Raw genomic sequence first — 23,512 nt, 5'->3', positions numbered from 1 at the left:
AGAGTTACCTTAATCAATATACACATCAAAACATATGAGGAGCTAACTCCAATGAGTGAAGCTATACTATTTGAGGATCAAAGGAGATATGTTTTGGTAAAATATGATGAGTATATCTCAGATTCTGATACTCAGCCTAGAATTGCCAAAAGATGTTGAAGGTCCTCAGATGATGCTTGCAACCTATCAGTATAACTATAATCACATATAGAAGGATAGAATGAAACTTAGATCACAAAAGTAAATTAAGAAGCAAGCAAACAACAATAAGGAACAGAAATAACATATAATCATTCCAATTAACTTTTATTCCAAGAATATTTATAAAATTATATTCCAATAAATATATAACATTGTATTCCACCAAAATGCAACTCCTAGGGTGAACTTATGTTTATTTGGGAACTGATCTGTGTGTTTCTACCTCCCCACCCCCACAACACTATATTTTCATAACAATAAGCCTTATACATACTTTGCCTCGACATTTGCTTTTCTTGATAATTTTCAGAGCATACTCCCTAGCGGTTGATCTGCAAAGAGAAAGTTATTTGTAAAAAATAAACTTAATTTCAAATCTGTTGAGTCATTTTGCTAAGGATTAATTTCTTACCCCCAGACCTTGCATCAAACTGGTATAAATATTTTGTAAAAGACTCTTTTTCCTTTTTACAAGGAAATATGTAAACCTTAAGGGGTTGACCAAGTGTAAGGATAACAACTATGCTAGCACAGAAACATCCTGAGCTGTTTTTTTTAAAGATTTTCTTTATTTATTTGTAAGACAGATAGAGCACAAGCAGGTGGAGCGGCAGGCAGAGGGAGAAGCAGACTCTCTGCTAAGCAGGGAGCCTGATACGGGACTCGATCCCAGGACCCTGGAATCATGACCTGAGCCAAAGGCAGACGCTTAACTGCTTGAGCCATCCAGATGCCTCATCCTGAGCTGTTTAATGTTATACTTGTGATAAAACCACCACTACTGGGGTGCCTGGGAGGTGGCTCAGTCAGTTAAGCATTCTGACTCTTAAAAAAATAAAATGAAAGCGTTCTGACTCTTGATTTTGGCTCAGGTCATGATCTCAGGGAAGCATTCTGACTCTTAAAAAAATAAAATGAAAGCGTTCTGACTCTTGATTTTGGCTCAGGTCATGATCTCAGGGTCCTGGGATGGAGCCTCATGTCAGGCTCTACGCTCAGTGGGGAGTCTGCTTCAGGATTCTCTCTCTCCCTCTCCCTCTGCCCCTCCCCCTGGCACACTCTCTCTCTCTCAAATAAATAAATCTTAAAAAAACCCCAAAAAACCAGGACTCTAGAGTTCTTGAGGACTCTCCTTCATATACAGCCCAGCCAACACTGCCCTTCCTCCGTGATGGATGTGGGAGGGAGGGTTTAGTCATATAGCTACCTTTAAATAGCTTCCTAACTTGTGCTAACATTTCTAAGATAGTGGAGTGCCAAAAAGGACAGCTCTATTGTCGAAGGACATATACTTAATAATCATAAGAAACCACTATTTTACAAGCATTTCCACTTCATTTCTGGTGAGGAACCAAAACAGCTTAGCTTTTTACCCATCGATAAAAGCCAACTTTAGGGATCCAAATGAATACAGTGGGAGTGGGGTTGATTAGGAACAAAAGTTTAAAATAGGGTTTTAACATCTTCAGTATGGAGAATCAAAGGGGGGGATTTCCTAGTTACGTGTTTAGAGCAAGAGTGATCTGCCCATAAATTAAGAGGTCAGATATTAGCAGTGTGTCCCGAGGGCATTTTAGACACCATTTCATGTCATTTGCTAAAACTGCTTCTCCCACTTGACTTCCAGGCCCCTGCGTGTTAGATAAATGGGAGAGTGAAGTTATGCACGTGCAAGGAGATTCCTCACATCATAGAAGGACCACAGGGTCCCTTTAAGTGGTCTCTTCTTAAGAAGCTTTTGAAGAGTTTGTTTGCAAATTTGCAAACCCTTAGTCAAGAGGAAAACTAAACGCTGAAGATTTCTGGATTCTGCTTTTCACGAATCACTAAGAAAACTAAAATAAAACAAATCTGAGATTCGAATCCGTGAACCCTTTCCTATCTGGTTTAAAATGTTTCATGTGATGACAGAGAAAACTAGACTATTGGACTGACCGCTGTGATCAAAGCCAGCGATCCCAGGTAGGACCAAGGAGCTGGGATGGAGGTAACACTCCATTCTGTGCTTCCACAAAGGGGACGGATGACGGGACAGTATTGGTGAGAAGGGGGATTTCTTAGTTTTGTCATTCCCCATGTTGCCATTTGATCCTCTTGTTTCCCTGGAATAAGTAACATTACAGGACTCAAAGCAAAGGGCTGGCGTGGGACTGGGAAGACTGAGTCCCCCCAAGAACCAAAAGGGCAAGGAGCAGAATCTCCAAGGAGCAAGTGGGTGTGTTGGCTGCCAGGACACCAGGCAAACTAGGTTATGTCCTGAGCCTCGGGCTGAAGGGAAAATGTGAGCAAGCCTGGACTGCAGTGGCCTCAGGGCTTACTAGGAAAGCGGACTTTATGGGTTCCGTACCCAGAACCTTACATAATAGGATTCAACACTCAGTTAGATTGACCCGTATTTTATATCAGACAGAGAGCCCTGTAGAGGACCACCAAAATTAATACTGCAAGTTTTCTTTCTTGATTCCTTGAGGGCAGAACTATAAAGTTATAATCCTCAATTATTAGAAGTATATGTTTATAGGAAAGCAGCTGAGTCTGGAAAATAAGCCTGAAAACAGGTGTTAGTACTAAATGTATTTCATAAGAATAAAAATTTAACTTCTTGCTTTAAGTTGGTAAGTGAAAACACTTGGCAAGAAATAAAACCTTAAACAAAGTATTTGCCTTCCTGCGTACCCAAACTCTGAGGACCTCTGTGCCCGTGGAATTATTCAGCGAGTGGTTATGAGCATGGTTCTTTGGTGGCTACAGAGATGAACAAAACCCGGGCATTTTAGACACAGGTAAGCAAAACCTGGTCCTTGTCCCCAAGGAGTCTACAGCTGGTTGTGGTGAGAATACTAGACACCGGGATTGCTGGTGAAACTACAGGCCATTCGCTTGTTTGTCCCTGAAGTGACATTCTTGACCTAGCACGAAATCACAGAGCCTTGAATGCCACGGCCAAGGCAGCAGCAGTGGCTGGACAAACTTTGTTTGCTTTTTTCATCCTATATGGGAATTCAATTTGTAAGGTCCTCTTCCTATTAAGTTTGACCCAAGGTTAGAGCCTGAACTATTACGAGAGAAATTTTCAAATTTTACAAATTTGAACTAAATCCAATTTTTAATATTTGTGCTAAAAATACAATGGCTTGGAGAAAGTTGTCTTGTTTAAACTTAGTGATTCTAGCCCAGGGTCAATCTGCTCCCCACCCTCCTCCCTCACCCGGGAACGGGGGGGCAGGGGGGCAGCAGAACGCTTATCGATTGGGATGTCCTGGACTAACGTGCTTTTTGTTGTTGCTGTTATGGGAGGTTTGCTAGGTTTTCAAGGTACTAAAAAAATTTATGTGTAAAAGGAAAAACAGCTTCCCAGGCATTCCCATAGTAGCATGTGATGAATTTCACGGCCATCCTTCCATTATGGGTTTGGTTCTCAAGCGGAGGGACTGGGGTCTTGTCCCTCTCTGTAGCCCCGTATGAATCCAGGGTATGGCCTGAACTAGCAGGGGCTCCAAGCATGTTGGTTGAGTTGTGAAGATTCCAGAGGATGGTGGCAGTTGGGACCCCTCAACAAAGAGGGGTTAGTAAACACCGCCGTTTGTTTGCTACATAATCATAATAAAGCCCATCTCAGCCTCCTCCTAAGGGGGTAATTGTGGAGAGCAGAGAACTGAGGCATCCCAGAGTGTCTGGTCAGACATCTCTGGAGTAGAGTTTGATTTTGAATTTGAGTGCAAGCCCGGTGCCAGAGCATCCTCAGGAAGGAAAGAAGGAAGAAAGAGCACGGCCAACTAGCTGAGACTCAGCTCAGCTTCGTCCTGACTCACGCTCCAAATCACACTTCAGAAGGAAATGCCTTCAAACCACAGGTATGAGGTTTTGGAGGTTCTTGAGAATTCTGAAGACTTTCTAGGTAGATGCAACCCGGTTTTGTGGCCCTGAAGTCTCAACCTGTTCGGATGTTCGGATGGGTTTGAGCCCACCTACACCCACTGCTCAAGCCCACAGTTTCCTTGAGCAGTTCCTCAGGTTTATAGGAGAGGGAGGGAGAGAGGGAATCAGGAGCAGCTAGAATTTTAATACAATTCTGCTGCATACATTGCTAAAAAATGCAGTGCAGGTGAAGAGGAGGGCCAAGAGCCACGGGAGACACTGTCACTCCTCTTAACTGCGCCGCTGGTACCCTTGGCTTGTATGCTAATTAGTCCTTAAAGAGCCAGGAAAGCCAAAGATGAAAGGCCCCTCATTGCGAGCCCTCTACTCCTGCTCTGACCTCTCGCTAGTGCTTTTGAGCTCTCGGAGTTCTCTTTGGGGCCTCAGGTAGTCTATAAAACAGCTTCAGAATAGAGCAAGTCTCAGTTCACCCACTTCCTTTGGCATGTCCTAGGGGCTCCTGAGGCCACTGGAGAAATTACTACTGGGGAAGAGGCAGAAATCGAAATGGACCTGGTAGCCACTACCAAAGGATATGCTGGGACGGGACCATGGAACAAAAGGCCTACGCAACACTATTATTGCGTCCATTGTTGTAGGAAGACCTTCTCTGGGACGGCATCTTCTTAACAGAGGAGGGACATGCTTGCTCTTGTTAAGACAGACGCATCCTTCAAAATATGGCAGGATGTACCCGCAAGCAATGTGTGCCATCACAACATGCTTAGCTTGCTTTTATTTTCTTGGACCTCTGGAAAATATTAAAAGAATGTTTCATGATGCCTCCAGGGAGAGAGGGCACATGCCATATGTCCTCCTTCAGCAGGAGTGGAATACTAACACTTGGTGGAGCAATCTGGTGTGTAGACTCGGAAGGTTCATATGATGAAACCCAAGATGTGAACGCATGCAAAATGAACACAATCCAAACTGGAAAGAAAGACATTAATTCTGGATGGAGACATGAGACATTTCCATTGTGGGGAGACCAGTAACTGCTGGGCGAAGCCGCCCTCGTGACCCCTGCGCTAGCTAGGAGAGACAGCGCAGAGCTGCCATGCCAGTCCCAACAGATGACGCACACTGGCAGAGCACCAGATACCCCACGTAGGAAGGGCATGGCAATCTGCTCAAAATGGGATTTTGTGCTACAGCGGGAAAAAGTTAAAAAGAGTTGAATTTACTATCAGTAAAAGTATAAGTGAAATATAAAATTATATAAACACACACACACACGTCCCTCCATTGCCTTAAGACTGGCTTTCCTGATTTAATGTCTATCTTTTTTGTACGGGGACAAATGCAGTGTGTGTCACTTTAGATCAGCTAAGCTACATTCTCCTGAGAGACTCTTTCTTGGCGGCAATAGAATGGTCAAAAGTGTGGGTGTTGGACCCAGGTCTTCCTAAGTACCTACTAGCTGAGCAACCTTGGGCATTTAACTTTTTAAGGCGTTCTTTGTCTGCTATAAAATGGAGACAATATTGATATTATGGGATCATTATGACAATTACATGAAATATCATAAGGGCTTTGCATATAGTTGATGCTCAGTAAACAGTGGTTGTTCCTGTTTCTGGAGGTGTGAGGCCTAGGAAAGTAATGGAGAACTTTCTGTATTTGGCAGTGATGCAACAAATGGCCAAACTCTGGTGGCAGTGGGGTGATTGAGGGACAGAGAGGAGAAAAGGTGGCCTCACAGTAACTCCTAAGGGGTTTTTCACACTACCATTCTCAAGCCCATCCCTCACAAAGACTGGCTGCTACAGTGGCTTGCTGGAACTGGTGGGAATATTCCAGCCCAGCTGCTATGCTAGGCGGGGTGGGGTGGGGTGGGGAGCAATTTTGAGACTTAATGCCCAAGGGTATCTTCACGAGGGCTCTGTGACCTCAGTCAGGGAGGCATCTTCCTAAGAGTGGCAAAGGGGGCAGGAGAGCAAATCACTGGCCAAACTCAGGACCCTAGTGATGCCTGAGGCCCTGTGTAGGCTCCCAGCTCCAACGTGGCATGAATCTGCGCTTCTAAATCAAAGCTCCTGGAGAAGAACAAGCTCCGGATCTTGCGAGGCTAAAGCTTCTAGTCCAAGGCATCCTCTCTGAGTGGTAGAGCTGAGCGAAGGAGCATTATTCTCACACAGTGCTGACTAGTAGGCGCCCAGCCTCCCTGGGGGCAGACAGAAGTGATAGGGAAGCCAGCCCCCAGAAGCCAGCAGTGAAATCTTCCTCAAGGAAGAAAGCAGGTTCCCCCTGACTTTTCAACGCTCTGCTCACCAGTTCTGAGCAGGAGCTGCTAGCCAACCAGGTCCCTGTAGAGCAAGAAGCTGCTCAAGAAGTGAGTTCCAAATCCAACACTGGGCTGAGGGTTTGAGGCCACCTTAATCCGGGCTATGACTTTATTGGTTGTCACTTCATCTAGTAGCCACCGGCCACTGTCCTTGATTAGGTATCAAGATCTCAGGGATGAACATTTTACTCCAAACCTCTTGCCTTTGGCCCCCAAGAGTACCAAGCTCATTCATTTGAAAACTTTTTAATGTATTAAACACTGTTTTTGTTGGGATCAGTACCTACGCATTTTAAAGCTTTTCAAGGTTATTATATTTAATTTGATGATAGTTAGTATGTTAGACTACACCGTATACAAGAATGTTCTGACCTCTACAAAATGTCTCAGAAAAGCGTCGAAAAAAACCATTCAATATGGTTTTTTTTAACACAATAAAAGGGCTTACCTGAAAGATCTGGCAAAGTTTTGCTGAGTACATTAAAAAGGAAAAATCAAAGTCCTTAATTTATAGATTGTCCCAGGAATCACTACATTTTTCAAATCTGTTGCTAGATGGGCTTTTCTTTCTTTAGAAAAAAATTTTTTTTCTACATCTGGAGTTGAGACATTAACCTATTCCATATGTACCACAGACGGCAAATAAAGACACTCTCTTGGAAAACATAATGCCAAGTGTTTCCTTTAAAGTACGACACAGATGATACCCTTCTCACCTTTCTACACATTCCTTGACGACAGCAAAATTTCCATCTCCTATTGTCCTTCCGACTTTATACCGTTCTGTTATTGTGGCTGGAATCTGGAAGCCTTCCTCCGACACTTCTGAAAGAATCATTAGTACATTTTTGTTGGTAGAAAAGGGAACGCAGATGTTGCACCAGAGAGGCATTTAGAAGGATAATCTCATAGACTGGAACCGATTCAGAATCGATATGTCACTTTCCGTACAGTGAGGCAAGCCCCCCGCCTCCTTCCCCGCTGACACCGTATACTCAACAGTTTTTACCAAGACGAATGATAAACCGAAAGGAAACCTAAGACGTATGGGGTCCACTTCCACCAATGGGAGGGCGACCAACACATTCTGTGGCCAAGGAGGAAGTTTCGGTCTTTGTGTTTCATGCCAATTTGAGCTATGGTGTTTACGGAATACCCACTGTCTACAGAGAAATGACATTCCTAGGTGTGGCTCAGGAGGAAAATGTAGCTTAGGGGGGACTCTGGGCTGCCTGACACAGTGCAAGCATGAAGCATCCCTGCTGTTTGGACACTTAGCTTTACTGCATCCTGAAATGGAGATCTCCGTAAAATTCCTTATAAACTGATCCCTGATTGTCCACCCCGCCCCCACTCCCCAGTATCAATGAGCAGAGTTTAGACAAATGTTCTCACCAGCAACCTGCATAGCAGATGTTGAGTTAAAATGGCAATATTTATTATGTCTGTGAACAGAACAGTTTTGTAGTTTCAATTATGTTAGTGCCACTAACACAACACATTTTCCCCCTTAAAATGCATTTTGAAATATTTTACAAATGCCTAATAATGCTTTAAATATCTAAGGCCATAAAACTAAATAAGCCACACTTAGGTCACATAAATATACTGGATAACCTTTAACATCTTTGGGGTGTAAAAAGCCTTTTATAGCTGGGCTCTAAAATTTACATGCTTTAAAGTTATAAATCCTAGCTCTCCCTCAGGCAACCTGGATACAAAATGGGATGGAAACCTAGTGTGCTTTCTGAATGTGCTCCTATTCTGACCTTTAATCATAAACTGAGACTAAACATTTCTTCTCAAAATAAAATTAAAACCTCAGGTGGTGCCTAGGCTTTCTCGGTGATTTCTGTCTTCTCCATTAGCCTGCAACCCTGGGCAACGACAAATGGAAACTCACAATTATCACACATCTGCTTTAGGACCCTTATGTTGGTTCTGTGATCTGCACCACTCTGGGTTCTAGGGTGGATGGCATTTCTGGAAAGGGTTGTACAAACGTAGGACATTTGCTGCGTTACTTTTACCCTTGGCATCTGTACAGCCTCTTTACCTCTTTATGGGTGACATTTTAGTCCTCACCCACTAGAAGCTATCACAGTGGTCTCTGGAATAAAGTGACAGCTGCAGCCAATTAACACCCCCCCCCCCCAATCCCCACCGTCTCACACCCAAAGAAGCCAATAATTTTAACTCTGTTTGAAAGACTCAGACTGGGGATTTTTGTCTACTCCATGGGAATTAGAGGAGATCGTGGGAGAAGTTTCAAATCTATTGCAAAGCACCCGAATTTATAAAACATCTCTCAGATGACACGGTCTTAAGGCTCTTTACTACATGGATAATAAAAATAACCACCCTTGGCTGTCAGAAGCAAGGCTGACTCCAGACGAGAAATGGAAGGAGGTACTTCACCCTTCCTTCCACTGGGGGCATCACTGAGGCACGAATCTGGAGCTCATGGCTTGGGATTTTTTTTTTTTTTTTCCCCTATTGATAAAATGTATCCTTGAGGCTTTTGGCTAAGAAGGCTGTGCCAAAGTCTTAGCCAAGGACCATTTCATTTCATTAGGTAAATACAGCACAGCGGAACAAAAGAGACTACTAGGATGGCTGAATTTCATACTTCTGGAAATACAAAAAAAAAAAAATCTGATATTGCACAGTAGTCAGGAAAGAATTCATGTGCAAATCACTTATCTCACTTGACATAATAAAAGGTACTTTTTTTGGAAAATTAAATCATATCACTTCAAACAAATAAGGGGTGCTGATTCTTTAACAGTGGCTTGATCATACCAGTCTTATACTTTTCTAAAACTTTCTCATAATTGATTTGAGCCTGAAAATGACCCCCAGGGAGGAAGCAGGCATATATTACAATCTTACACAATTTTATAGAAGAGGAACTAAGATGTAGAGAGTTGAAGAGGCTTATCCCAAACAGTCCAATGAGGGGAGTCTGGGTAACTCAGTTGGTTAAGCATCCAACTCTTGATTTCAGCTCAGGTCATGATCTCAGGGTCCTGAGATCGAATCCTGTGTCAGGCTTCGCGTTGGGGGTGGAGCCTGCTTAAGATTCTCTCTCCCCCCCTTCCCCCTCAACCCCACCCCTTGCTCTCTCTCCCTCTCTAAAAAAAAAAAAAAAAGAAGAAAGAAAGAAAGAAAGATAAAATTGAAAAAACAAAATAAAACCAAAAACAAAACAATTCAGTGAGTTAGTGAAAAAGTCAATTCTGGAATCCAGGTCATTTGACCCCATCACAGAGAAATTCTAAAATGACCTAACTTAAGGTACAAAGAATATTTTTGTAATTGCCATCAAGTAATTCTTTTTGTAAAGCCATACTTTCACATATTGAGTTCACTTTAGTTAGAGTACATCTGCAGAGCTGTAACAGTCAATCAAGAGAGTAAATTATCTTTAATATACTGAAAATGAACAGAATTTGGGAAGACAAAGGCAGCAATTACTTCCTGTTGTTTTCAAAGTATGCAATAGCTGGCCTTCTTAGAATACTTATGCCCTCCGAGGATGTGAAATATCTCCAACAAATTAGGCTAATTCCCTCTTCCTGTTCCCATAGAGTAGATATGATCCCTGGGGGAAACCATATGCAATCCTATCCCTATGAGCTGCTTTAGGCTTCTATTTCATAATGCTGGAGCAGTTACAGTTCCCTAAGTAAATTTAGCCAACTCATCCTCTGCCCCCTGTAAGACTTCTCCTCAGACACCAAGTCCCAAGCTCACCACCTTCTCCAGGCCCATCGTTCTCGTCCATTGAGCTGCAGACTTTGGTGGATGCAAGGGAAGTAGAGGAGCCTCCATGTTGAGAGCTCTGTAAGGGAACAGAAACAGAGAATAAAAACACTTGGTCAGAGTGCCAGTCTGCAGATGCTAGGCCCAGCCCAGAATCTTGGGGGATAACTGCACCCATCACCAGGGAGGATTTGGTCTTAACACTCAAAAGGGAAGGTTCTTAAGACTCTCCAATTAGGGGCGCCTGGGTGGCTCAGTCGTTAAGCGTCTGCCTTCGGCCCAGGTCATGATCCCAGGGTCCTGGGATCAAGCCCCGCATCGGGCTCCCTGCTCAGCGGGAAGCCTGCTTCTCCCTCTCCCACTCCCCCTGCTTGTGTTCCCTCTCTCACTGTGTCTCTCTCTGTCAAATAAATAAAATCTTAAAAAAAAAAAAAAAGACTATCCAATTAGATTACTTCTCTTTCCCACCCTATTAACCAATAATAGATGGTTTAACTGTGTCAGGATAATCATTCTAAATTTGGATGTTCCATGACTGTTTGGTCCTTTTTCTCAAAAATCAGCATTCCTTAGCTCACTGTTTAGGTTTGTCAGATTTTAAGCATCTCACCTCACTTTTCCACAGTCTATCTGCAAACAGGCCTCAAACATGGTGCCACTCTGATCTCATCCAAAATTTTTTCTATTCTTACCATAGAAAAAAAATTCTCTTCAGTTTGTTCTATGGATTATCCTAAAAGAAAAATACTGAGGCTTACCACATTCTTGGAGAAAGGTTAAAGAGTGGGTTTGTTAATTCCACTTTGAGATCGAGACACAAGCAACTAAGCAGGTTATCGATATGTTAAATGTTACAAAATAAGGCTGAGGCAAGGACAGGAATTAAAGCCTAAGCCTGGTGATTCCCTTGTATTTTTGGTGTATTTTAACCCAAGAGCAATGAGAGCAGGCAGGATAACAACTATATGACAAAGCTCAGAGGATGAAACAATACCAAATATTTAGGACTATGATTAGCTACGGGGCAGTACTTTAACAATGAACCTTTCCATCTCTGCTTCTATTCCTTGAGAACACAATTTGCATATTTCAGTGCTATTTCTAAACAGTGAACACAGCTTGTCCTAAAAGATCTTCCTTCTGTTTCCCTGGGTTTATCCACTCGGTTGGCCTGATGGGAGCGGGAGGCGGTGAGGGGGCAGCATTGGCTCATGGTGCTGGCTGTCTGTGGAGCAGAGAGAAGGGAAAGAGCATCTGTAGTTGAATTGATAATGAAGAGGTGGCGAGAAGCAAAGTTGACCTATTTTTCCTCTGCTTACCTGTTTCCCTTCAACCTCCTCCCCATTCCATCCAGCCTTAACTGTACACAAAGTAGGAAGAGAGAGTTTTATATATTACCCCCAATAGTATCTTGCATAGAAAAAAGCAAAGATTTTAGTTTTCACCAAAAAGATGAATATCACTGGGAAAATGTTACTTAAATCATTGCAGGGCCATTTGAGGCCACTGCCTGTTTTCCTGGGTGCGGCTAAGATACGCATGTTCCATTGGACAAGTTCACCAAAGCTGACTGTTGACATTGGGGTGAAAGTTAAATTCACAGCAGGGATGCATCTGCTTCCTTACAGGACATCCTACAAATTTTGTGGTTACTCTAGTCTACCCCTGAATGACACATAGTTTGTGTGCTGTGTCCTTTCTTTTCCCGTATCGTAAGAATCTGCCACCCATCAGTCTGGTGACTTGAGCGGTTCTTTTCATCCTTTCTCATCCAGCCTCCCTTTGAGATGAGCAGCACACATTTACCCTCTCTCAGGCTAGAAAGAGGGATTCCGATTGTGACCTTGAAAACAGTTTTCTTTTGGAGTGACACTAACTATGCGGTCATAACCAACTCTGCCGAAGGTACTGTAAATGTATGAGCTTCTAAGTCGTGCTCTGCTGACTTTTACGGATGTCTGTTTGTGAAAACCTTGTATTTGTAATATTGGAACACAAGGCTTAGACAAGGCAGATTTATGATGTCCATGTCTGGAGAAAATAAACATTAACATTACCACATCTGAGGGGAAGGTGTGTGTTTTCCAGAAGGTGAGATCTTTTATCCCCTGTGTGACTGCTTTTGCTGTAGACATAATGTTGTTCCAAGCAGAAAAGCGGTAAGTAAATGTCTAAAATGTAGACCTTCTCTTCTGGGCTTTCTGGTCCTTGAATTTCTTCAGCAGCATCGCAAGTGGTGTTTAATAATGTAGACACATTGTGGTTTGGGGTGGCAGGTGCTGTCTTGTCATACGGTGTTTTAAATTTTAGAATACAGAGACACATTCTTTCATCAAGCGCTCGAATTAATAGACGAGTAGCGTGTTTCCTAGCAAAGATGTCCACATTTATGTACTCAATTCCAAAAGCTTGTTCTTTTCATAAGAACATCAGATACTCAAAATAGAACTCTGACCCAGAGTATATGAAAACATCTTTTAAACTGTAATGTTCGATCCACTTACTGGATATTATTCACTAAAGTGCCTTATCAACTAACAAACTGCATTTTCAACAATGCCACCAAACGTCTGATGCCCTGAATGCTTGCCACAATGTCAGCTGTGTTTTCTCTGCCTTATGGACAAAAACCCCTCAAGGTTTTAGGCTCTGGTTAAAAAAAAAAAAAAAAAAAAAAAGTAGGATTAACAAAGTTTGCTTACGTTTAGAATTGCTTATTTTCAACTTTAGGTTTCCAAATGTCCCCCCAAGTAATTTCAAATTTCATGCTGAGGGTAACAGACCATTTCAAGAGAAAAAATTTATTTCCTTACAAATAGAGAATAGAGTGGAAAGTAGTCATTTTATTTATTATGCTCAAATACAGTAAAATAAATGTGTTGGATTCCTAATGGTGTTATCTCTTCTTTTTCCCAAAGAGGTAAGATAGTTAACATTATACACTTTTCCAAGACAATGATTATTCATGGATTCAAAGAATTTCAGGGATTGGAGTAGACTTTAAATATTACCTTTCCACCTTACTTCCATCCAGAGGCCAAATTCCCACTACAAAAATCCCAGCCATTTAGTCAAATAGCCTCTGTCCAACCACCTCCACTACTGAACACATTATTTCCTGAGGCGGCCCCTTAACTGTTGATATGAGACAAAGAAAGTTCTTCCTTAGTTAAAATGATGTCCTTCTACATTTTCCATTTATTGGTCTTAGCTCTCACCTCTGGAGCTACCCAGTGCAGGTCTAATCCACATTTCATATGACAGTGCTCCAGGAATTTGGAATAGCTACTGGACCCCTTCTTCTCTTTTTCAATTTGGATATTCCCAGTTTTTTTGTTTTTGTTTTGTTTTGTTTTGTTTTGTTTTTTATTGTTCTTCATAGAATAGGGCTCCATGACCCTTTAACCATCCTGTGGATACACTCCAGTTCTCAATATCTCTAGTTAATGCTAGGGCTCAAGAGAAATGTAATATTCTAGGTGTGCCCTGACCGGCACAGAGCAGAGGACAGAGCTTCTGCCTTGCAAATGGGATAGTAATGCACTTAAAGATCACATGGGCCTAGTGATAGATAGCACTGTAACTTTTTAGCCTAACACTGAGCTCACGGTATGTCAGATCTCCCTAGTCTGTATTTGGGAGTTTGGTGTTTTGGATCGAGTCTTAAGACTTCACGTTAAATGTCATACTTATTACATTGATATCCTTGCAGACCGTTATTTTTTAGATTTTGCTTTTGTCACCTAATGTTTTTGTTCTCTCTCCCAGTTGAAGTGATTCAGTAATCATCATGGCTCTTTGTGTATACTAGTTACTAATCCTAAATATACTAATTTAGACAGTGCTGAAACACACTGATTACTGCCCATAAGTCTGATTGAAGGATTTTGAAAATAGTAAAGGGAAAATGTGTAAATTCTTGCTCTTTAAAATTAACCCAAAGAGATTAATCAGCCTTTATTTATGACCAACAGAAGCTGAAAAGCCCACTTGTATTTTTGCATGCTTACAAGTGAAATCAGTTTGCTTATTTGGTTTTTCTGAACAGATAAACCATTTTATAGTGTATATAATGATAAGATTTTGTGTTTGCTTCAGTTTGCTAATTCTAAGGCATCTGGGTGGTATAGTACAGAACATACAGTTATTTTAGAATTTAATGCAATTAGGTGCTCTAAGAGATACTGTGACATTTGAAATGTTATCACCTCCAAGCAGATTTAATGGGAACCAGGTGAACAGGCTGCTGGCACCTGGCTGCTTTTATGACACACCTTCATAAAAGTACTGCCCTAAGTAAGAACACATCCTAAGTGTAGCTACTTAGCTTGGGATCATATAACAGATGGAGAACATATCACAATTTTTGAAGTAAATGAGAAAGCTGACATAACAGCTCTAACCACATTTTACCAAGATGTAGCTGATGACTATGTAGTTAAAAACAGTTCATTTAAAATATAATGGTACTAGTTACCCCTGCCGTTTGTATTAATGGTGTCACTCAACTGAGGACTACACTGAATCAAGTTTTCAAAAATATCCAATTAATCCAACTGATCTACATAAGGTAGAAAAATCTCTCCAGATAACTCTAACTTTGACTGGATAATCGTATCACTTCCGCTTCACATTCTATCTTGGCACACAATTATTACTTTGTTAATACTGATTTGAAAATTGTAAAAAAAAAAAAAAAGAACTTAAAAATCAAGTGGCTCAACTTTATAAAGGAAACACAACCAGTAAATATTTAACAAACTCAAACTACTGTCTTGGTGATCTTGACTTGAGGTCTACAGAATCTCTGAAGATGACCACCTTTAATAAAAAAAAAAAAATTAAATCATACTCTTGGTGTTGAAAGCTTGAAACCTGAGGATTCTATGTGTGTCTAGAAAAAGCCACACATTCATTTGCTTTCCAAGTGCGTATAGAACAATAAGTTGGTGACATCAATCTGTAATAACTAATAAGGTTCTATTATGTGAAACAAGGCAAAGGGAATTCCTTTTTCCAAATTCTTCTGTCTGCATTCTTCATAGCATGTTTAGCCCAAATACAGTTTATGGCATAGGTAATCACATGCATAACAAGAATCAATATTGAAAACTGTAAAATATTATCATAAAGATTTGGTCAAAGTTTTTAAAGGACTGGAGAATGGTTATTCATGAAATTGGTTTACTCAGAGGAAGGAAAAATGAAAATGGGAATACTGGCATTAAATCGATGTTAGTGAAGCCACCCACAGGAGCCAAGATTTCAAAAATAAATGTATTTAGTTACAACTTTGTTTTATCAGGCAGCCCTCTTGCCTCTTACGTCCAGTCTCTATACTCACTTAGGCCAAGATCTATAAATTCAAAATCTGAACCATTTGTCCTGAGAAGACTGTTGTGTCCAGGAGAGGGGGGAAAGGACACAATGTCTCTTCTTAGGAATTATTGTTCATGAAATCATAGTTTGGAAGGGGACCAGAAAGTCATCTAGTTTTTCACCTCTTGATAAAATAATTCCCTCTGTGATTTACCCCTCAAATGAGATTCCTAGTCTGTGGTGAAGGGAGTTCACTACTCTTCCAGGCACCTGCTATACTTTATATTATTTTATTTTTTTAAAGATTTTTATTTATTTATTTGAGAGAGAGAGCATGAGAGGGGGGAGGGTCAGAGGGAGAAGCAGACTCCCCACTGAGCAGGGAGCCCGATGTGGGACTCGATCCCAGGAGTCCAGGATCACAACCTGAGCCGAAGGCAGTCACTTAACCAACTGAGCCACCCAGACGCCCCTATACTTTATTTTAAGCTCTATTATGTTAAGAAAGTATAAACACAATTGGGAATTTTATAAATTTGTAAACATTCCTTCCAGTTGTACCATTATTGCTTTGGACAATGGTTACATTTAGGTTATCATGGAAATAATAAAGAGAACTAACTAAAGCAAACTATAATTTTGAGGTTAAAATGAATCTACCAAAAATATTAGATTTAAAGCTAGAATTTTGGACTTCTATAATAATTTTAATATAAAATATTTTTTCTAACTAAGCCAGCAGAATTGTCTATATTCCCTTATACCACATTCTGAATGAAACAAAATATGGATTTTTGTTCTAGATTGAAGTTGGGTAATCAAGTACTTTATTATCATATTTTATTATATATTTATTTTATATATTTATTCAGTGGTTTTAAAATAACTTGTGTACATGCCCACCTACATGTATCTACATGATCATTCCCCCCACCTTACAATTAGATGACCTTGAGAGAAATGCCTTCAAATCCAGGAGACAGCTACTATGTCTAAAAAATGCATGTTGATTTTTTTTTCAATCAGTTGACCATTTGTCTGACAAATTCATCCTTAAGACAACCCTGAGAGAAAGTGTATTAATAATTTTCATATAAGCAGCCGAAGCAGAATTCTTCATCAGATAGTCTTATTTTGTTGTATTGCCAGTATTTTATACTTTGGATGGCATGGGAATGCCATTCTGCAGTATCTCAAGTATCAATTAGCTGACGCTAATTGTATCACAAGAAGGCCATACATAACCATCGTTATGAAAGTAACCGGAAGTAACCGTTACCCCTTACAGTCATTTCAATGTCAATGTCTACTTATAAGTTTTCTGAAAGAAACTCACTGAACAACATAGGTGGTTTTTCCTGTTTATTACATAGTTATTCTAAGGGGGTAAGTGTCACAAAGTTAACTTTGAAGGGAATAACATGGTCCAGTGGGAAATACAAGCTGTAACATTTTACAATAAACCACAACACAAAGTGATGGAACTTTCAAAACTGGGTAGTTCAATGAAACATCTCATCATTTAGCTCTATAAAACTCTGCGGATGGCCTCAATTGATGGATTTTTAAAATATAGTGCTGTTTAAAACATTTTAACACCAAATGCTCTTTTTAAGAGAATATACATCCAAGCAACTCAAACTGTATGCAGAAAGTATGTCAACTTCTTTGTAAAAATTTCATCCAAATTTACAATATTCATAGTGTATTTTGAAGTAAAAATTCCTTAGAACAGATAACTCAATTCCTTGCTTGTTGATGAATATAAACTAAAAAATACACATTGCAAGAAAATTAGCTTTCATAGGTCTTTGCCTGTGACCTTTCAGATGCCTATTATCCTGGCTTCAAAACCATTTTTGTGGCCATATATAATACAAACACCCATGTATTACATGCACCATTTATACTATCTTGGAATTTATCCATCATCCTTACTAAAATGAACCACATTTTAAAGACACCATATATCATGCACTCTTGAAAATTACAGCTAGGGCCTCAGATTTCCTATCTTTTCCACATGCATTACAAGCACAAAATTACAAATACTTTTTAGCTGACAGTATAACAAACTGCATCAGGCAGTTGGTATACTGAATTCAATATATCTCTAATTTTTACACTACATTCTTGTGGGATATTTCAAACAAATATAGTTCTCACATGCACGATTAAAGATGCTAGCAAGGCTAATGCAAATATGTATAAATGGGCAAATGTATGCATATATAGTAAATTCATTCAATTAGCATTTTCAAGTGTGTATATATCTATATAGATATATACACACAGATAGCAAGTATAGGAAGGTTACTACTGAAAATATGTCAACATATATGTTTTGAAAGAACATATAAAAAAATTACCTTACAGGTTATCTGGCCTTGTTACCAACTTACTTCAAATCGAACATAGTTTGGATTCTTTTATATTTGTGTTTCAATACAACATTCATCTACTCACAACTCTATAAATCAATATTTCATTTTTTAGTGAATATTGATTGACAATCAAAACATGTCACCAATACATACATGTTAGGGAAAACATCAGTGATAGGATTCACCCATTTTGATAATTGAATGTCAAGACATAACAATATAAACATCAATTTTGTGCTTATGTTTAATAATTAACACAATATTGGATTTGTTTGGATTTCACATTTTTTGTGTATCTGGATTCCATTTTGTTTGTTTGTTAAATAAATCAGTACATCTATTTGGAACCATTTTGCCTTACTAGTTTAGCATACTAATTTAGCATACTGCTTTTGAACTTAAAAACGCCCCAACTAATATATCACATTTAACAATTTGTGACATGAAGGTTTTACATACAATTCCACAAGAGCCAGTAACTCATAAGGCTGTGTCACAAACACCATATTTTACTATTTATGGTCTATGAACATACACAGATACTTATATAAGCACACCCATATACACACTGAGCCCTGAAAATTTACACAGACACCCACACGCCTGTATAGATATATGGCCACATATGAAAAATTTAGCAGTCCAATAGCTCAAACATATGGGATTATTTTTCAAGAATATTATTCTCTATTTTCATTAAGAAATGTAGCTTTCAGGCTTCATTGTTTTTAAATGGGGAACGAAAAAACAAAAACAAAAAGCGAGCCCAATCATGTATAAATTTGCAATGGATGCAACAAAATACCCCTGCTGCTTAATATAGGGAACACATACCATACACAAATGGTGGTTCAAAATGTTTTTAGAAGATATTATTTGATTTTTTAATATTTAGATGAGCCAATATAAGAACACAGGGATGTGTACAGATGGGTGGACCTGAAAGGTCTTAAAAGCCTTCGACGGTATAGAAACATTGTGGATTCCCCCCCGACTTGACTGATCAAGCAAGACAAAGAAGAAAAAAACCGCACGGCTTTCAGAACCAGTCTTCTGAGTGCACACCAAACTTCACACTTGATATATTATTGATTTGCATTTTCTAAAATGCTGAAAGGAAGGAAATACTTATCCTAGCTTTTTCTATGATGTCTAAGGAAAAAAAAGTGAGTGCAAATGAAGAAGTATCAAACTTTTAAGTAGAGCACAACGTCTTCATAGCACATTTAAGGTTTACCATAAGGACAAAAATGCATGGCTTTTGCTGGAGCTCTTTTCTGCTCCGTAGAACCATTTTAAAGTTCAGTGCCTAATTTTTTAAAAAGAATTCTGTACGTAAGTAAATCTTAAGTGCCTATAAATCATCAATTTGATTCCACCAATGAACCGAAAACTTCTGGTTGTTGCTAAGAGTTTTTTATTATTATTATTATTATTTTAATTCCTGCTTTAGTATAATGGAATTAGGCTCTGCATAGAAAGAGATCTCAAAGTCTATAAATGGTGTGTTGTTTCAATCTCCGAGGGACTTCAGTTTCAAAAAGTAAATGATATATATTGCCTCTGAACAGTCCTTTAATAAAAGTCATATGTTCAAAAGATTAAATGCTGTGGAACAGCATTTCCTTTGGAACTGCCTAAATGGAAAGTTGGCCATGATATCTATCGGCAATTAGTACAAGTACAGTTTCTTTTTGCCATGTCTAAACAAAGCCATGGGCTTCATATCAATTGGCACTATCTGCCACTTATCCAGAACAAATAGCATTTATTGGACCTTTCTAAGCAGTACTTGTCCCTAAGATTGACAGTGCAGGGAAGTTAAAATTTTTGGAATTTATTTTTGTTCTGGACCATCTGACCCCACCAGATTTAAGTTAACTGTTCCACTGCTTTCTTTGCATTTTTGACAGTTCAGTCAAATACATACTAATCTTTTATGGATTCAACTGTATTAAGTAATGCATTTTACAAAGACATAACTAGAACAGACACCAGCATAGGCAAGTCCACAGATGTTTACTGTTTCAGCTAAAACAAAGCAGCCTTTTGATCTCAGCAGGAGTCTCTGTTCATTTCTATTGGAAACAGTTTTAAAACCTGAAGTCTGGAACAGGTATTATTATGAACTGTTCTTTCAAGATGGAATGATTCAGTTTGCGGTTCGAATAACCTGCCAGAGAAGTGTCTTTCTCTCCAACAGACAGGATAATGAGGCACTAATTATTATAAGGCTAAGTTTTCAGATGCTGTTAGATTGCCTGGACTCTTTTCTTTCTTTCTTTCTTTCTTTTTTTTCCTTCTTTTGGTTGAAATGTTTTATTCACTTGGAAAGTGAGATGGTAACATATGTAACTATAAACCAGATGGTAAAATTTGATAGTTGAGCAATTTATCAAGGAGATAAATTGATACCATTTAAAACAGTATATGACAATTGAATTTCTCTCCATCTTGAATCAAACATTTTGTTCTTAAATTCAGTTTTCAAGTAAAATTTGAAAAAAAAAAAAAACTCAAGGAAAGGCCTCCAAATGGCATCATACATTTTTAATTTATCACCTACTGAGATATGTCAAGCCTGCAGAATATCAAAACCATGCTTCACAAGTCTTAAATTGTTAGTGTTTGAACTAGTAAAACTAAATGATCACTAGCGTATGGCTTACATACAATAGACCATACACATTAAATTAATTTTTAACATTCAGATTTTAAAATAATTATTTTATGGGTAAGCAAAGTTGACTATGACTTCTAAAACAGAAGACGAGAAGGGCAGAATTAGTAGGTTAATGTTAAACAGTGGGTTATAATCATAGACTTACTTGGTTAACACAAAAGGAGTTTTGCATATGAAAATTTCCAAAACATCAGGACTTCTCTGAGTGGAGATTTGGATATTGAGGGCCTGATTTACATAGCAGCATTTAAGAGAATTTTGCTTTTAAATAGATTCTTCTTAGAAGAAATCCAGACACAATTTTTTTAGGTCTGTGTGTTTAAAAAAAAAAAAAAGTTTTCTAGTTTCAGCCTTTTCACATTTGAAAAATTACATATATGGTTGTAGGGATGAATTATGTAATTTATAGCAACGCTACTGAACAAGTTCTTCATGTTGGTATATCGTTTAAGCTATATTTATGCTGCTTCCAATGAAAAGGTAAGCTTAAGAAAATGTACTTGACGAAAAAAAAACAAGGAAAGTTCCTAACGCCTAATGTTAGAGTCTTCAGGAGATGTGTCCTTGACATGAGTGTTTTTTCCTCAGATATATTAACCCACAAAATGGTAAGTAGCTTTGTCTACTGTCCAGGAAGAAAAAAAAAATCAACTTGAGTATTTTTATTATTTTGCAATAGAAGTAGCTTTAAAAAAATCAGCAATCCAAATTTTCAAAAGAATGTAACTTTTAGAAAAAAAAATATGTCTGCTGGTGCCATTTTAATTCACTTGACCAAAAGGACAGAAAAATTGTATCCATTTGTCTACTTATGATTAAATGAAAACCTCATCTGCAGAAATTACGACCCTATATTGCTATATCATTAGCTTGTTCTTATACTCAATCTTGGGCCCATATATGAAATTCATCTAAAGCCAGGCCTTGAAAAAAAAAAAAAACCTCAGCAATCGAGTCCCCCAATCAAATCAATGTAGGAAACATACATATAAAAAAATCTTCAAGGATTAGCATCATGAATATAAAATGCCTGTATATCTACTTTTATATGATTTGAGTTCATAATTTCAAGGTATGCAAAACTCTTTTGTGTATTTTGCTGTTAGACTTTTCTTAGGAAATGTGAAACACCTTCACCCAATCACAAACCATATACATTGTTCCATTGTCTCTTTTACACTGAGTCTCCTACTGAATCCAAATCATCCGAAGAGATGGGGCGATACAGGTCCTGTAAGATGAAGGGCGGTACAGATTTGTTTACTCGGCTTTCTTGGGTGCCCTGTGGCTCTCTTAGGAATGGAGCAACAATGAATGAGCATCCTTGGTTTCTAATGTCATCAGACCTTTTAGAGTCTCCAAAGTTGGGTCAGAGGAAAGGTAATAACTGAGAAACCATTTAAACAGACATAAATGGTGCTCATTTTGCCTTATTGGCTTGAACTGTTTCCGAGCTATTGCCTTCTGTGTCCTGTTGAGTTTTATAACCCCTGAGAGCCGTCCATGCCAACTCCACTACTACATGTCTAGGCAATTCTTCCTTGAACATTTCCTTCCTTGAACATTTCCTTCCTTCCTTGAAGAGGAATGTGCTTACCTCACAAAATAATGTGTCAGGAACCCCAGAGGGCATCCGGCAAATTCTGGTCACAGAGCAGTAACCCAAGTGTTGCGTTTGCATACCATATTAACCTGATAAAAACTGCCTCTTCAAAATTTTATATTTGGAAGACAGAAAATAGGCAAGCTGACCTCCCCTTCCCTTCCCAATGTTCTTCCGGTTCTCCCACCGCTCACCAATCACCTCCTTTTTTCCTCCCTCCACCCCTCTCTGCTAGGAGATCTCTCAGTTGGTAGCCAGGCAACCAGCTCAGATCTGCAGACGGTCTAGAATCCTGGCTTCTTTTCTATTTTGTACCACCTACTCCTCACATCATCTGACTGATAGATAATCTACACAAGTCAGCCATGTGGGAGTATAATGGGGAGCTTCATTCAACCTACACACCACAACACATTTCTTCCTGATGTATTAAGAAATAAGACCTCAAAAAGTTCATGGATGGAAAAGATCCTCTAAGATCTGCTTCTGTGACCAGTTAAATGCTTCTAGGCAGCAATTTAAATAACAGTGTTTTGGAAAAATAGGGAGGTTGTTTGGTACATTGCCACCAATGCTTTTATGAAGAAAAATATCTGGCCTGCAGACTCTTAATGTATACGACTATTCTAAAATACCAAAAGCTATAACATAAAAATATGATTTTAAAGGAAGGAAAAAGGCTGATTAAATCATCATAATTAACACAAATGAAAATATGGATTTTCTTAATTGTGAAGAAAGTGGTCAAATGTCTTGCTATTCCTTTAAAAATTAAAAAAAATGTTATTTTTTAAAACGAGGTAGGCAGTGTAAATGTGTGTGTGTGTGTGTGTGTGTGTGTGTTTGTGTGTGTTGGGGGGCACAGCCAACTCATTTTCCTGGCCACGTTGCTAGGCAACCCAGAAGGAAAAATAGAACTAGCTACTGTTTTCCAATTTGCAATAAAAAGAGTTAATTTATTCTTTGAAGTCTCTTCTTTTAGCACTTGCCATCTTTCACTTATTTCAGTATTTCCTGCATAGGAGTATAGCCAACCATTTGAGAAGAACATTAACCAAATCTGAAACAGGATCAGGTTTTAGGGATATTCTAGGCCCATTGTAACTGGGAGGGGTTATTTAATGCAGTTGCCTCCACACCAAGATGAAAGCTTCTCTCGCTAAAGCAGCTGGGAATGTCTCTGTGCACTGACATGGTACATGGATGGAGGATGTTCATTTACGGCCTAGATTTAAAAGCCTGGAAACCGAACCATCTCTGAATTATCCAGTGCTCTATTTACAACATGTGCTTAATAAATGTTTTCAGATGACGATAAACCCTTTGTCTCCCTGAAACAAATGGGATTATTTTCC

General features: G+C 39.1%; 1 protein-coding gene across 10 annotated transcripts in view; it reads right to left on the bottom strand.

Annotated features, from left to right (window-relative positions):
- The window catches only part of DCLK1 (doublecortin like kinase 1), a 344,058-nt gene that overhangs the window by 55,253 nt on the left and 265,293 nt on the right, over nt 1-23,512 (bottom strand). For 4 of the 10 annotated variants that reach the window (XM_032403188.1, XM_032403190.1, XM_032403192.1 and 1 more), the window contains 3 exons: nt 10,163-10,247; nt 7,120-7,228; nt 476-533 (listed from right to left, as the gene is read on the bottom strand). In XM_032403188.1, the coding sequence (XP_032259079.1) occupies nt 476-533; nt 7,120-7,228; nt 10,163-10,247 (252 nt within the window). Of the gene's footprint in view, nt 1-475; nt 534-7,119; nt 7,229-10,159; nt 10,248-15,925; nt 21,786-23,512 lie in introns of those variants that run through there. The other 6 variants (XM_032403189.1, XM_032403187.1, XR_004299247.1 and 3 more) reach the window with 4 other exon arrangements.

Source organism: Phoca vitulina, unplaced genomic scaffold (genome assembly GCF_004348235.1).
Source record: "Phoca vitulina isolate PV1807 unplaced genomic scaffold, GSC_HSeal_1.0 scaffold5, whole genome shotgun sequence".
NCBI classification, from domain to species: domain Eukaryota; kingdom Metazoa; phylum Chordata; class Mammalia; order Carnivora; family Phocidae; genus Phoca; species Phoca vitulina.
Note: the sequence above shows the minus strand (reverse complement) of the source record. Positions and strands in the feature narration are given on the sequence as shown.